This window comes from Coregonus lavaretus (assembly GCF_964263955.1).
Source record: "Coregonus lavaretus genome assembly, chromosome: 3".
In the NCBI taxonomy this organism is placed as follows: domain Eukaryota; kingdom Metazoa; phylum Chordata; class Actinopteri; order Salmoniformes; family Salmonidae; genus Coregonus; species Coregonus lavaretus.
The window spans coordinates 61208415-61221553 of NC_139990.1; the positions used below are offsets into that span (position 1 = coordinate 61208415).

At 44.2% G+C, this 13139-nt stretch overlaps 1 protein-coding gene across 1 annotated transcript in view; it reads right to left on the reverse strand.

Annotated features, from left to right (window-relative positions):
- Nucleotides 1–773: 773 nt before the first annotated feature.
- The window catches only part of LOC311126933 (DENN domain-containing protein 4B-like), a 38493-nt gene continuing 26127 nt past the window's right edge, over nucleotides 774–13139 (reverse strand). Inside the window, exons 12-27 of the mRNA XM_084158649.1 lie at nucleotides 12917–13132; nucleotides 12554–12699; nucleotides 12183–12316; nucleotides 11829–11943; nucleotides 10976–11311; nucleotides 10713–10857; nucleotides 10410–10565; nucleotides 10034–10271; nucleotides 9635–9917; nucleotides 9198–9478; nucleotides 7053–7203; nucleotides 6718–6957; nucleotides 6504–6603; nucleotides 6239–6404; nucleotides 3983–4041; nucleotides 774–3878 (exon numbers count right to left, since the gene is read on the reverse strand). Coding sequence (XP_084014775.1) covers nucleotides 3733–3878; nucleotides 3983–4041; nucleotides 6239–6404; nucleotides 6504–6603; nucleotides 6718–6957; nucleotides 7053–7203; nucleotides 9198–9478; nucleotides 9635–9917; nucleotides 10034–10271; nucleotides 10410–10565; nucleotides 10713–10857; nucleotides 10976–11311; nucleotides 11829–11943; nucleotides 12183–12316; nucleotides 12554–12699; nucleotides 12917–13132 — 2912 coding nt within the window. The 3' untranslated portion in view covers nucleotides 774–3732. The remainder of the gene's footprint in view (nucleotides 3879–3982; nucleotides 4042–6238; nucleotides 6405–6503; nucleotides 6604–6717; nucleotides 6958–7052; nucleotides 7204–9197; nucleotides 9479–9634; nucleotides 9918–10033; nucleotides 10272–10409; nucleotides 10566–10712; nucleotides 10858–10975; nucleotides 11312–11828; nucleotides 11944–12182; nucleotides 12317–12553; nucleotides 12700–12916; nucleotides 13133–13139) is intronic.

Here is a 13139-nt window from a genome sequence, read left to right on the forward strand (position 1 = left end):
AACTCTATAGAACTTATCCTCTGCAGCAGCGGTAACTCTGGGTCTTCCATTCCTGTGGCGGTCCTCATTAGAGCCAGTTTCATCATAGCGCTTGATGATTTTTGCGACTGCACATGATGAAACTTTCAAAGTAATTGAAATGTTCCGTATTGACTGACCTTCATGTCTTAAAGTAATGATGGACTGTCGTTTCTCTTTGCTTACAACTGATTGGCTCAAACGCATTAAGAAGAAATAAATTCCACAAATTAACTTTTAAGAAGGCACACCTGTCAATTGAAATGCATTCCAAGTGACTATCTCATGAAGCTGGTTGAGAGAATGCCAAGAGTGTGCAAAAATGTCATCAAGGCAAAGGGTGTCTATTTGAAGAATCTCAAATATAAAATATATTTTGATTTGTTTAACACTTTTTTGGTTAATACATGATTCCGTGTGTTACTTCATTAGTTTCGATGTCTTCACTATTATTCTACAATGTAAAAAAAAAATTGTACATATAAAGAAAAACCCTTGAATGAGTAGGTGTGTCCAAACTTTTGACTGCTAGTATATATACTTACATTTTTGTAATGTACACAATTGAACAATATTTGCTGCTCTATCTAGCCTGAAAGCTTTTCAATACTTAAGAACAAAGATGGGTCAGATAATACTATTATACTATACTATATACTACTAATACTATTTGAGGAAGTAATTTAGAGCCGCTCTAATACTTTTGTTAGGCATAGAGAAAATCATACATTAAATCACACAAAAAACGGAACTTTGGGGAATCTGTGTATTTTCTTCTATAAAACAAGACATTTACAACTGAAGTCACATCCATATAAATTACAACAGCAAACACAATATATTTTAAATACAGATCTCCTCTCTTCATTTCTTTGCTCACTTGACCAATAAAAGAACAGACAATATAAATGTCCCTTATATTCACTTGCAGTCCGGTGCATTGAAATAGTGGCCATAAATGCAATATTGCCTACGTTGGGGAACAAAACTACCTGCATTATTTTTATCATCTAACTCCGGACTGGGAAATATCAAATTGCATGTTATTTTATCAACGTATTATCCATACAGTTCACTACTTTAAAGCAGAGCCAAATAGGGAACAATTTGAGACGCTGACGATAACTCAGTCTTAACTTTTAAACAGCATTCCAGCTTGGGTCTCCTTTACGTCATGACCACTGATAGGTAATTTGAATAAGCAAGTTCCCACCATGTTATTACTAAAGACATGTCAACTCCAGACCAGGGTCAAGCCTAATTCCCCTACCAATGGATAGAACTGGTCTCTATGTCTTACTGCCCTCTACTGGTTGAGAATGCTCAATGCTTTGCTACAGTCTGTATATCCCTGTTGATTGGATGGCTTTATGCAAACAATGTCTCCATTGTACTTGAATGATATATGGGGAGACACACAATGATATCAGTGCCATTTTAAAATACCTCACCCTCAGGTTAAGGCTAAAATATGAGATATGAAAATTGTTCTCCCTACAACTTCACATCCCTAGTTGTAATTACAGCTTTACTCCGCAGGAAGGACAATAATTTCTGTCACTCACACAATCTTCAAAGGCAGAACACAAGGTATTCTCTCGTGACTCTGCTATATAACACTGCAACAAAAAAAACTGTATGAAGGTAATAGAGACATGTGACAACATTATATGAAATTGAAAGAAAATGAAAAATCCATTGTGCAATTGATATGTTTTCATGTACAAAGCTGAACAACAAATAAAGGGTTAAAATATGAGGGGAAAAGGCCTCACAGGTACTGTACATGAAAACAAGAACCTAGTAGGTAAGTACGGGCTCCACAGTGAAGTACCTTCCTCTCTATTAACCCTTCCAATCAAGTGAATCTTCTGAAGTTTTTAAATCTCTGCCAACAATTCTTAACCCGCTACTGGCCTAAATGTGTGGTGAATGAAATACTGGTGATGTGTGACTAATATGCATTGTGTTGACAACAGATCCCAACTACTAAAGTTCCATCACAGTCATTCCCTTGTGGACCATCCACCCAAACAAATCACTCCCATTTAACTTGGGAAAAGAGGTGTGAGATGAGGTAAATATGCATAAAATCAGAGAAAACACATGACATCATACATACCATAATCAACCCCCCCCCCCCCCCTTCCACACGTTTTTCTTTTTTTCTTCTGTCAGCCACTTTTCTGCTACAAATGCCTCAATCACTGAGAATCAGTTCTTAAACTGAGAACCCCCAATCATACTTCCAATTCACAAGAACAGTACAGGAAATTAAAAACGCAATACAACTCATAAATCCTCTATGTAATATGTATATGTGTCCGTGTGAAAAGTCCTTCCTGGTTGTGATGTAGGGGTGCAGGAGTGGGGTTTTATAGGACTCGTGGATTCTCCTTGACTGTCAGTGTCTGTTCCCAGTCACACCCTCCCTCCATTTCCTGCCTAACCTAATGTAGCAGGCATAGAAAGACGCCTGAGCAGAGTTCCCACTTACGTTAGGTTGAAAATACCGTATCCCTGAAAAACGGATGTTAGCATTTTCTGGCGACTCTGCATAGGCTATTTCCTGCCTTAGCCAAAGTTTGACCATAGCTCCATTCCACACCATGAGCTGGAAAACACACACACTAAGGAAACCATAGTGACAGTGATCAAACCATTACATTGCTGATCCCGACTGTGCAAGGTTAGAGGTGTTCTGAAGCCTCACCATCTGCTCCCAAGACCGATAGTTAACATCATCCTCTCCCAAAATCAATAGCAAACATCATCCTTTCCCAGTCGACATCATCCGTTACCAGATTTGACATCAGAGTTGACATAATCTTCCCGAAGTCATCCTCTCCCGAAGTCGATAATCAACATAATCCTCTCCCAGAGTAAACATCCTCGTTTGGATTGGCTGAGACTTGCTGAAGCGGTCTCATCCCAAAGTGATAGACTTTACCACCAAGGTCCAGTTGACAGAATTCATTCCAGAGGGTGAAACAGAGCAAAAGAGGCATGAAGTGCAATTTAATCTAAAGATTTTGACTGTAACTGTGTGTGATTGGTATGTACCCTTCCAATGTACTTTGTGTTCAATTTCGATATTGACTCTTCCCATCACGGATCACTAGACATCTCCCACTCTTATGAGATTTTCTGTCTGAAAGCAATGCAAGTTATAGAATATGTTCACATTGAATGCATAGATTGCAGGTCGGTAATATGCCTTACATGTTGCATACGTATGAAATGCATGGTTTATGACCTACAAACCAGTACGAGTTATATTGGTGAAGCAGAGGCCATGTATATACGAGCAATGAGCAAAGTCCAAGGGGGCTGGGTTGTATGTACCAGGTCCAATAATCCCTGTAGCCAAACTATAGGCCGAGAGGGTTGTGGTTAGTTGTTGAGGAAGCTGTCCAAAGGCCAGTTGCACAATGGAAGTGAATGAAAGTCAAATGTAGATATCGGGTTCACACAAACAAGGATAGTGAGGTATAGTTGCACGGTCAGGAGGGCTTTTATAGTGTGGCCAGGCTGTGCTAGGGGGCAGCACAGCGGAGAAGTCCAAAGTGAAATGTGAAGGCAGAATTTTTTGTCTGTTGTTTTCTGTCTAGCTTTTCTCATCCCTTCTTCTTGGCAGCCTGGTATCAGTGTTCCGGGGAGCGGAGGCAGCAGCAATGGGGCCAGAATTGGAGTGGGTGGAGGCTGGAGCTGGTATCAGCACTCGAGGGGCAGCAGGAAGCTCCGTCTGCAGTCCACAGCCTTGGGGCTAGGTGGCTGGGCTCGCTTCCTGCGGAGTTCCTCGCGACCCAAGGAGCCACTCAGCCGTTGGTACGCAGCCTTGTATTTCTTATCAAACGCAGCTAAAAGACAGAGAAAGTGCTGTAAGCAATAAGCCTGGTTGGTCTGAAACTATAGTGAAGTTCTAGTATTCTATTATTCCAACTGTCTTAAAGAGGCTGCTTACCAACGTGATCTCTACCCATGGCAGCCAGCGTGAGGAAGAGCATCTCTCTGTACAGACTCCTGGACAAACAACACAAAGTACTGTCGATCACAATTGTGCAATCACATAACCAATACAGTGCCTTCAGAAAGTACAGTATTCACACCCCTTGACTTATTCCACATTTTGTTGAGTTACACCTTGAACACACAATACTCCATAATGACAAAGTGAAAACATGTTTTTAGAAATGTTTGCCAATTTATTGAAAATGAAATATCAGAAATATCTAATTTACATAAGTATTCACACCCCTGAGTCAATACTTTGTAGAAGCACTTTTGGCAGCGATTACAGCTGTGAGTCTTTCTGGGTAAGTCTCGAAGAGCTTTTCACACCGGGATTGTGCAACATTTGCCCATTATTCTTTTCAAAATTCTTCAAGCTCTGTCAAGTTGGTTGTTGATCATTGCTAGACAACCATTTTCAGGTTTTGCCATAGATTTTCAAATAGATTTAAGTCAAAATTGTAACTCGACCACTCAGGAACATTCACTGTCTTCTTGGTAAGCAACTCCAGTGTAGATTTGGACTTCTGTTTTAGGTTATTATCCTGCTGAAAGGTGAATTCCTCTCCCAGTGTCTGGTGAAAAGCAGACAACCAGGTTTTCCTCTAGGATTTTGCCTGTGCTTAGCTCCATTCCGTTTATTTTAAAAAAAACTAAAACTCCCCAGTCCATAATGATTACCAGCATTCCCATAACATGATGCAGCCACCACTATGCTTGAAAATATGGAGAGTGGTACTCAGTAATGTGTCGTATTGGATTTGCCCCAAACATAACACTTTGTATTCAGGAAAAAAAGTTAATTGCTTTGCCACATCATATTTTGCAGTATTACTTTAATGCCTTGTTGTTTTCTTTCTCTCCGACAACTTAGGAAGGACACCTGTATCTTTGTAGTGACTGGGTTTATTGATACACCATCCAAAGTGTAATTAATAACTTCAAGGATATTCAATGTCATATTTATTTATTTTCTACCAATAGGTGCCCTTCTTTGCAGGGCATTGGAAACCCTCCCTGGTCTTTGTGGTTGAATCTGTGTTTGAAATTCACTGCTCAACTGAGGGACCTTACAGATAATTGTATGTGTGGGGTACAGAGATGAGGTACTAAAAATCATGTTAAACACTATTCATGCAACTTATTATGTGACTTGTTCAGCAGATTTTTACTCCTGAACATATACTGTAAAAAATATAAACGCAACATGCAACAATTTGAATGATTTTACGGAGTTACAGTTCATATAAGGAAACCAGTCAATTGAAATAAATAAATTAGCAGGGGCGCAGCCATGGGTGGGCCTGGGAGGGCATAGGCCCGGGAGGGCATAGGCCCACCCACATGGGAGCCAGGCCCAGTCAATCAGAATGAGTTTTTCCCCTCAAAAAGGGCTTTATTTCAGACAGAAATACTCATCAGAAGTCAGATGTGGAGTTCCTGGGCAGGCGTGGATACACGTGGTGTGCGGTTGTGAGGCCAGTTGGACATACTGCCAAATTCTCTAAAACGACGCTGGAGGCGGCTTATGGTAGAGAAATGAACATTCAATTCTCTGGCAACAGTGGACACTCCTGCAGTCAGCGTACCAATTGCACGCTCCCTCAAACCTTGAGACATCTGTGGCATTGTGTTGTGTGACAACGGCACATTTTAGAGTGGCCTTTTATTGTCCCCAGCACAAGTGGCACCTGTGTGTTGATTATGCTGTTTAATCAGCTTATTGATATGCCACACCTGTCAGGTGGATATATTATCTTGTCAAAGGAGAAATGCTCACTAACAGGGAGGTAAACAAATTTGTGCCCAAAATTTGAGAGAAATAAGCTTTTTGTGCGTATGGAACATTTCTGGGATGTTTTATTTCAGCTCATGAAACATGGAACTAACACTTTACATGTTGAGGTTATATTTTTGTTCAGTATATTTAGGTTTGCCATAACAAAGGGGTTGAATACTTATTGACTGAAGATGTTTCAGCTTTTCAATTTTAATTAATTTCTAGAATTTTCAAAAACATAATTTAACTTTGACATTATGGGGTATTGTGTGTAGGCCAGTGACATTTTTTTTTAAATGTAATCAATTTTAACAACAAAATGTGGAAAAAGTCAAGGGGTGTGAATACTTTCTGAAGGCACTGTATTACTCACACAAACAAAAAATGTAATCAACAATTGATGATTCAGAGGCCATTTCCTGCACTCACCTTTGTATCTTGGGCGTGCCTGGTTGCTTGGCGATGGTTTCCAGGAAGAGGGTGATTCCCTTGTGTACCTCGTTCATGCCGACCCAGCGCAGCACTTCCTCCAGGAAGACAAGGGTGAAGGGGTGGTTGTGCCTCCGCCAGCTGTGGTTCCGCATGGGTACGCCACCTGAGAGAGAGCGAGCGAGAGAGAGAGATATGTAATTCATGAAAGGATCTGAACCTGTATCATCTGACCATTTCCATGTGAATAATGTGTGTATCTTACTGTGTATCCTCCATAGGATGTAGAGGGGGGGCCAGTGGTCTGTGTCAGGGGTCAGTGTGTCCCACAGCAGCCTCACCCTCACTGCTGAGTTCTCTGAAGTCTGACATACACACAGACAGGAGCTCAACATTAGTATGAGGACATTATGTATTGTAATATACTAAAGCTAATAATTAATCACTAGGCCCCAAGATAAGCCTGGGAGCGAAGTTACCTGTGCTAGTTGGTTGGCCAGCGGTGAGGAGCTGACCAGCTGCAGCAGATTGCTGGGCAGGCCCAGGCGATGGAAGTACCAGACCAGGTTCCAGAAGATGATGGAGTGGCTGTCCAGGAGCTGGCCCTGTGCCAGCACCGCCTCGCCCTCGTTCTCTAACAGGCTCTCCAGCTCCTTGCGAAGCACCAACGGGCTCAGGTAGGCTACCGTCACCTGGGGTGACCCGCCCACCGACAAACCCTGGAGTCAATAACACGTTAACTGTGGTTATAGACTGAATATTTCCCAGAAGCCGACAGATAAAGATGAAAAATAAACTAGTGTTGGTAGAGTACCGTGGTAGCGCTGCTGCTCTCAGAATAGCTGCTGGTCTCAGAGCTGGAGTCCTCACTCACACCGTTGTGACCCAGGATGGCCTCCTGGCCACCAGGGGGCTTGGCGGCACTCTCCACCTCCTCCTCCGTGTTCCAGTTGGTACGCTCCAGGCTGTGGTGAGCGCTTTTTGATGTTAGTCAAAATGAAGGGATTGGGTGACAAAAATGTCTAACGTTCATTCAGTTTAAGAATCATACAGTCCTCACCATACATCATACAGTCCTCACCATACATCATACAGTCCTCACCATACATCATACAGTCTTCAGCATATGTATTTAGACAGTAAAACCGTAGCTTCACTTTCCAAATACATACAGTGGGGGAAAAAAGTATTTAGTCAGCCACCAATTGTGCAAGTTCTCCCACTTAAAAAGATGAGAGAGGCCTGTAATTTTCATCATAGGTACACGTCAACTATGACAGACAAATTGAGATTTTTTTCTCTCCAGAAAATCACATTGTAGGATTTTTTATGAATTTATTTGCAAATTATGGTGGAAAATAAGTATTTGGTCACCTACAAACAAGCAAGATTTCTGGCTCTCACAGACCTTAAAGAACTTCTTCTTTAAGAGGCTCCTCTGTCCTCCACTCGTTACCTGTATTAATGGCACCTGTTTGAACTTGTTATCAGTATAAAAGACACCTGTCCACAACCTCAAACAGTCACACTCCAAACTCCACTATGGCCAAGACCAAAGAGCTGTCAAAGGACACCAGAAAAAAAATTGTAGACCTGCACCAGGCTGGGAAGACTGAATCTGCAATAGGTAAGCAGCTTGGTTTGAAGGAATCAACTGTGGGAGCAATTATTAGGAAATGGAAGACATACAAGACCACTGATAATCTCCCTCAATCTGGGGCTCCACGCAAGATCTCACCCCGTGGGGTCAAAATGATCACAAGAACGGTGAGCAAAAATCCCAGAACCACACGGGGGGACCTAGTGAATGACCTGCAGAGAGCTGGGACCAAAGTAACAAAGCCTACCATCAGTAACACACTACGCCGCCAGGGACTCAAATCCTGCAGTGCCAGACGTGTCCCCCTGCTTAAGCCAGTACATGTCCAGGCCCGTCTGTTGTTTGCTAGAGTGCATTTGGATGATCCAGAAGAGGATTGGGAGAATGTCATATGGTCAGATGAAACCAAAATATAACTTTTTGGTAAAAACTCAACTCGTCGTGTTTGGAGGACAAAGAATGCTGAGTTGCATCCAAAGAACACCATACCTACTGTGAAGCCTGGGGTGGAAACATCATGCTTTGGGGCTGTTTTTCTGCAAAGGGACCAGGACGACTGATCCGTGTAAAGGAAAGAATGAATGGGGCCATGTATCGTGAGATTTTGAGTGAAAACCTCCTTCCATCAGCAAGGGCATTGAAGATGAAACGTGGCTGGGTCTTTCAGCATGACAATGATCCCAAACACACCGCCCGGGCAACGAAGGAGTGGCTTCGTAAGAAGCATTTCAAGTTCCTGGAGTGGCCTAGCCAGTCTCCAGATCTCAACCCCATAGAAAATCTTTGGAGGGAGTTGAAAGTCTGTGTTGCCCAGCGACAGCCCCAAAACATCACTGCTCTAGAGGAGATCTGCATGGAGGATTGGGCCAAAATACCAGCAACAGTGTGTGAAAACCTTGTGAAGACTTACAGAAAACGTTTGACCTGTGTCATTGCCAACAAAGGGTATATAACAAAGTATTGAGAAACTTTTGTTATTGACCAAATACTTATTTTCCACCATAATTTGCAAATAAATTCATAAAAAATCCTACAATGTGATTTTCTGGATTTTCTTTCTCAATTTGTCTGTCATAGTTGACGTGTACCTATGATGAAAATTACAGGCCTCTCTCATCTTTTTAAGTGGGAGAACTTGCACAATTGGTGGCTGACTAAATACTTTTTTCCCCCACTGTATGGTAAGGACTGTATATGGCCCTGAATAGACAGATTGAATATAAATAGGAGTCAAAATGAAGGGATTGTTTTGACTTCTATGGGCCCTGGTCAAAAGTAGTGCACTATATAGGGAATAGGGTGCCATTTGGGACGCACTTCAATTTGAGGGTGATGTTATGATGAGAGGAGTAGTCCTACCTGCTGACGGGTCCTAGGTCACAGATCTCAGCGTTGAGAAGGGGGACAAAGGTGGTCGAGCAGAAGGGACAGCTGGAGTTGAGGTTGGAGTCGTCAGACGTCCACCCGGCCATAATCTCCTCGTCATAGACCAGGGAGTTACAGCTCCGACACAGGGAGCAGCTCGACATCAACACCTCTAGTCCCGCTCCCCCTTGGTTGGTGTCCCAGGACTTGCGGAGAGGAAAGGCCAAATTGGTGGTGTCAGGCAGGTCAATGTCACTCCCCACCGACAGAGAACTCTACAGAGGGAAACGATGTGGGAACATTAAGCATGTTTTGACAGGTTTAATATTTCTCCCTACATCTGCAAATACATTCACCCCAGTAAACTAAATCAGTTGGCCAATACAGTATAGTTAGACTATAAGCTACAACAACCCACGTTGTTCCCTCACCTCAGAGGTAGCATTGTAGAGCCTCTCCTTAGCCTTCAGGAGGCTCTCAGCCACCGGAGCTTTTCGGGATTGTCTCTGTTCCGACACCCTGCGCACCGTCCCATTTTCTCCCCCCGTGCGCCGGGCGTCTACACTGGCGGCCCGCCGCCCCGAGACTCTATGGCGAGTAGGCGTGAGCAGCTGCTGTAGTTTCCCCGCCAGGCTGCCTTGACTCGGCGGTGACACATTGTTGTAGTTCTCATCCACGGCCTTGCGGTTCACAGTGTCTCTAGGCCCAGGTGGCCTACATTGAGAACAGAGGAATGGGAGACATACTCTTATAGTATATCAGAGTGATATTTCAACTGTAATCCCAACACATACCAGAACATATCAGCCCAAGCTTCTCCACCCCCTCACCTGCCGTCTCTCTCCCCAGGCTGGCAGCTGAAGTCGGGCTCAGAGTCGGCCGCCTCAGCACAGTCTTTGTAAAAGGTGGAAAGGCACACCTGGTCGCGGCGCACCAGGACACCACCAGGGGGAAAGGGAGAAGGGGTGGAGGTGTCTCGTGTCCCCACGGGGGGCTTACGGGAGGCAGGGTCGCTGCAGCCATTGGCACCTGCGTTCCGGAGCACCGCCTTCCTTGAGAGCTTAGACTCTGTGGGGTGGAAATTGTTAGGAGGGTGGTTCCCAAACATTAGACACAGTTGTTTGATGAGAGTGTTATGTTATATTAAACATTATATAACATTCCAATTACAGTGCTATTACCATATAATAGATATATGTCACTCACTGTCTTTTGAGCCTCTCATGCTGTTTAGGCTGTTGCTCTTCACCATAGACCCCGTCAGCGATTCGTGGCTGGAGCTTTCACTCAGGCCACTCCAGCTGGATTGACGAATCAAGTTATATTGTGGGCGGGACCGTTGGTTACTGTCCATTGTAACATCTTTTTAAAAAGACAAAACATGTTTCACCTCTATGTTTTTACATATATAATGATTTTGTTTAAAACCATGCATATTAGGCTCAATTACCATTTATTGTTACAAACAATAGTAAAAAACAACAACATGTAAATATGTCCTGTCCTGACCTGTCCGCGAGCCTACTGAACCACTCTTCTGCCGTTGTCTGATTGGCTGTCTGAACTGCGCCACGGCCATCAGAACGTTACGCAACTTGGCCCAGCGCAGACGGCCACCCTGATTGGTAGAGGGCCACTTGCTCTCCAGCACTGCCTGAGGAGAGACGGCAGAGCCAGAGGTGAGACAATATTGAAAGAAAAAATACAACACTACAGATGGGATCACAGACGTGGTTCAACTCATTTTTTAATTCATGTAAATAATGGCTCACCTTGTTGTAGTATGCATAGGTGATGGTGTTGGGTGTGATCCCAGCTTTCTTCATCTCCAGAAGTACCCTAACAGCGAGCACAGGCTGCCCGTACTGCCCACACAGCTGCATCAGGATCCTGTAACACACCTCATCCGGTAGTACCACCTTCCTGGTCTCCATGTGCTTGAGCACCTCGTAGGCCGTTTGCAAGGCACGCACCTTGGCACTCTCCGCCCGCACAAAGGTGGGCAGGTAGATGAACCACAGCCCATAGCAGTGGCCCAGCAGGCATTTGGACCACATGTCGGGCACTGCCGAGTATATCTGTGCCCGCTTCTGTGCCAGCTTAATCTCCTAAAGGAGAGACAGCGACACAGAGGAGTTAGGTAATCCAATCTAGATTTACTAAAGCCGTAATAATGTGGTTCCTATGTGTCCTAGTAGGCGAACTTAACAACCCTGAAGGGTGCTTGGGGTATTCACCCAAAATACACAGCCGCCACTGTGCTTCCTGCTTTTAAATATTGAATGAAGGATGAAACATTTATGCTCATTAAATTAAAATGGCACAGAAAAACAGTGAAGCATGTTCCCTCTTTGGCTGTGGAAAATTGGGTTATCATAAAGCTAACTGGGGAGTCGTGAACAGATCAAGTTGATTGGTGCTAATACATTTGATTTTGATTTGCAGGCAGGGTAAAGCTCTTAATAAATAATAAAGATTGAAATTAAACTGTGTGAGTCAGCCTCTTAATATTATTGTATAGTTCTTAGTAGTTTTGGTGCAGTGGATCTACTGGGGTTGTGTTGGCTTTCAGTGGTGTTGTAGTGTGTTTTAAGGGGCTCTGGTGTGGCGGGTTTGGGTCTGTACCTGTTTAGTGCGTCGCGGGGCAGGGCTGCTGGGGGCACTCCCCTTGGTAGGGACACGTAGCTGGTCCTGAGGCCGGTCAAAAAGATCCATGCAGAGCACAGGGAACGTCTCATAGCTGTAAACAGACAAACACGCCGTCACTGGTCACAGCATCAGACAATATAAACAAACACAAAGTAGTTACTGTAAGTGCTGGGGCCTTATTCGCAAAGTGTCTCCGAGTGGAGGTGCTCATCTAGAATCAGGTCAACCCTCTTATTATTTATGATTTAAAAGGCTAAACTGATCCTAGATCAGGTCTACTCTGAGAAGCTTTGTGAACACGAACCCTGGTATATGTAGTGCCTGTGTTACCTGTAGTGAGTGGGGCACTCTGAACCGTCTGGCTCCTGGGGTTCCTCTGGGGGCATGATGAAGACTGTGTGCTCCCCACTGTGGGCCTCGTCCAGGTCTATCAGACGCACCTCCTCAGGCTTCTCCACATCCGACTGCTTACACACACCACATATATATATATATAGATACATGCCGCAAACACAGGTCACGTACACAGGAATACACAAACATTGACAACATAGAGGGCAGGAGTGGGATCACACATTTCCATTAGTTGTGTAAATACAAAATACAAATCCGGTTTTAGTATTGGAATCAATACACTAAGGCTTCCATAAGATATGGTGTATCACTAAACATTATGGAAAACATGAAGATGTGATTCTGACCTTCTGGACACACTCGTCGAAGAACTCGAGACAGGCGTGGCGGTCACTGACGAAGGAGCACTCCTCGATGAACTGAGTGAACATCTGGGTCCTGGTCAGCTGGATGTAGAACTTCTGGTGGGTGCGTTCACGAGACTTCAGGAAGCCTGCAAGAGCCAGGGAGGGGTTAACTTCAGACACACATTAAAATACTAGCTTCACAAGGGTGTTGATTGTGGACACAGTAAGTAGGTGAGGTAAAATACCCACCCACCCACACACACATACTCAGCCAGAATGTTATATCATATTTGTGTACACTTGTGTCAATCTTTTGTGAGTTATGAGTCACACACACAGGTAGTCACCCCCTCCCACACTGACCCTGCAGGTTGAAGAGGGAGCTGCAGTCGGTGGTCCTGTCTGAGGGGGCCTGGGTGATGGGCAGCAGGTAGGTGCGGTAGCCCCTCAGCAGGCAGCTCATGAAGCGCAGGAAGGCCTCCTGGATCTCCAGCTCCAGCTGCTTCTGACGCCCGTAGATCAGGTCATAGTCCGTCAGCAGGAACTCCAGGGTGGCCTCCTCTTGGCCAGGGGTGTAGACTGATGG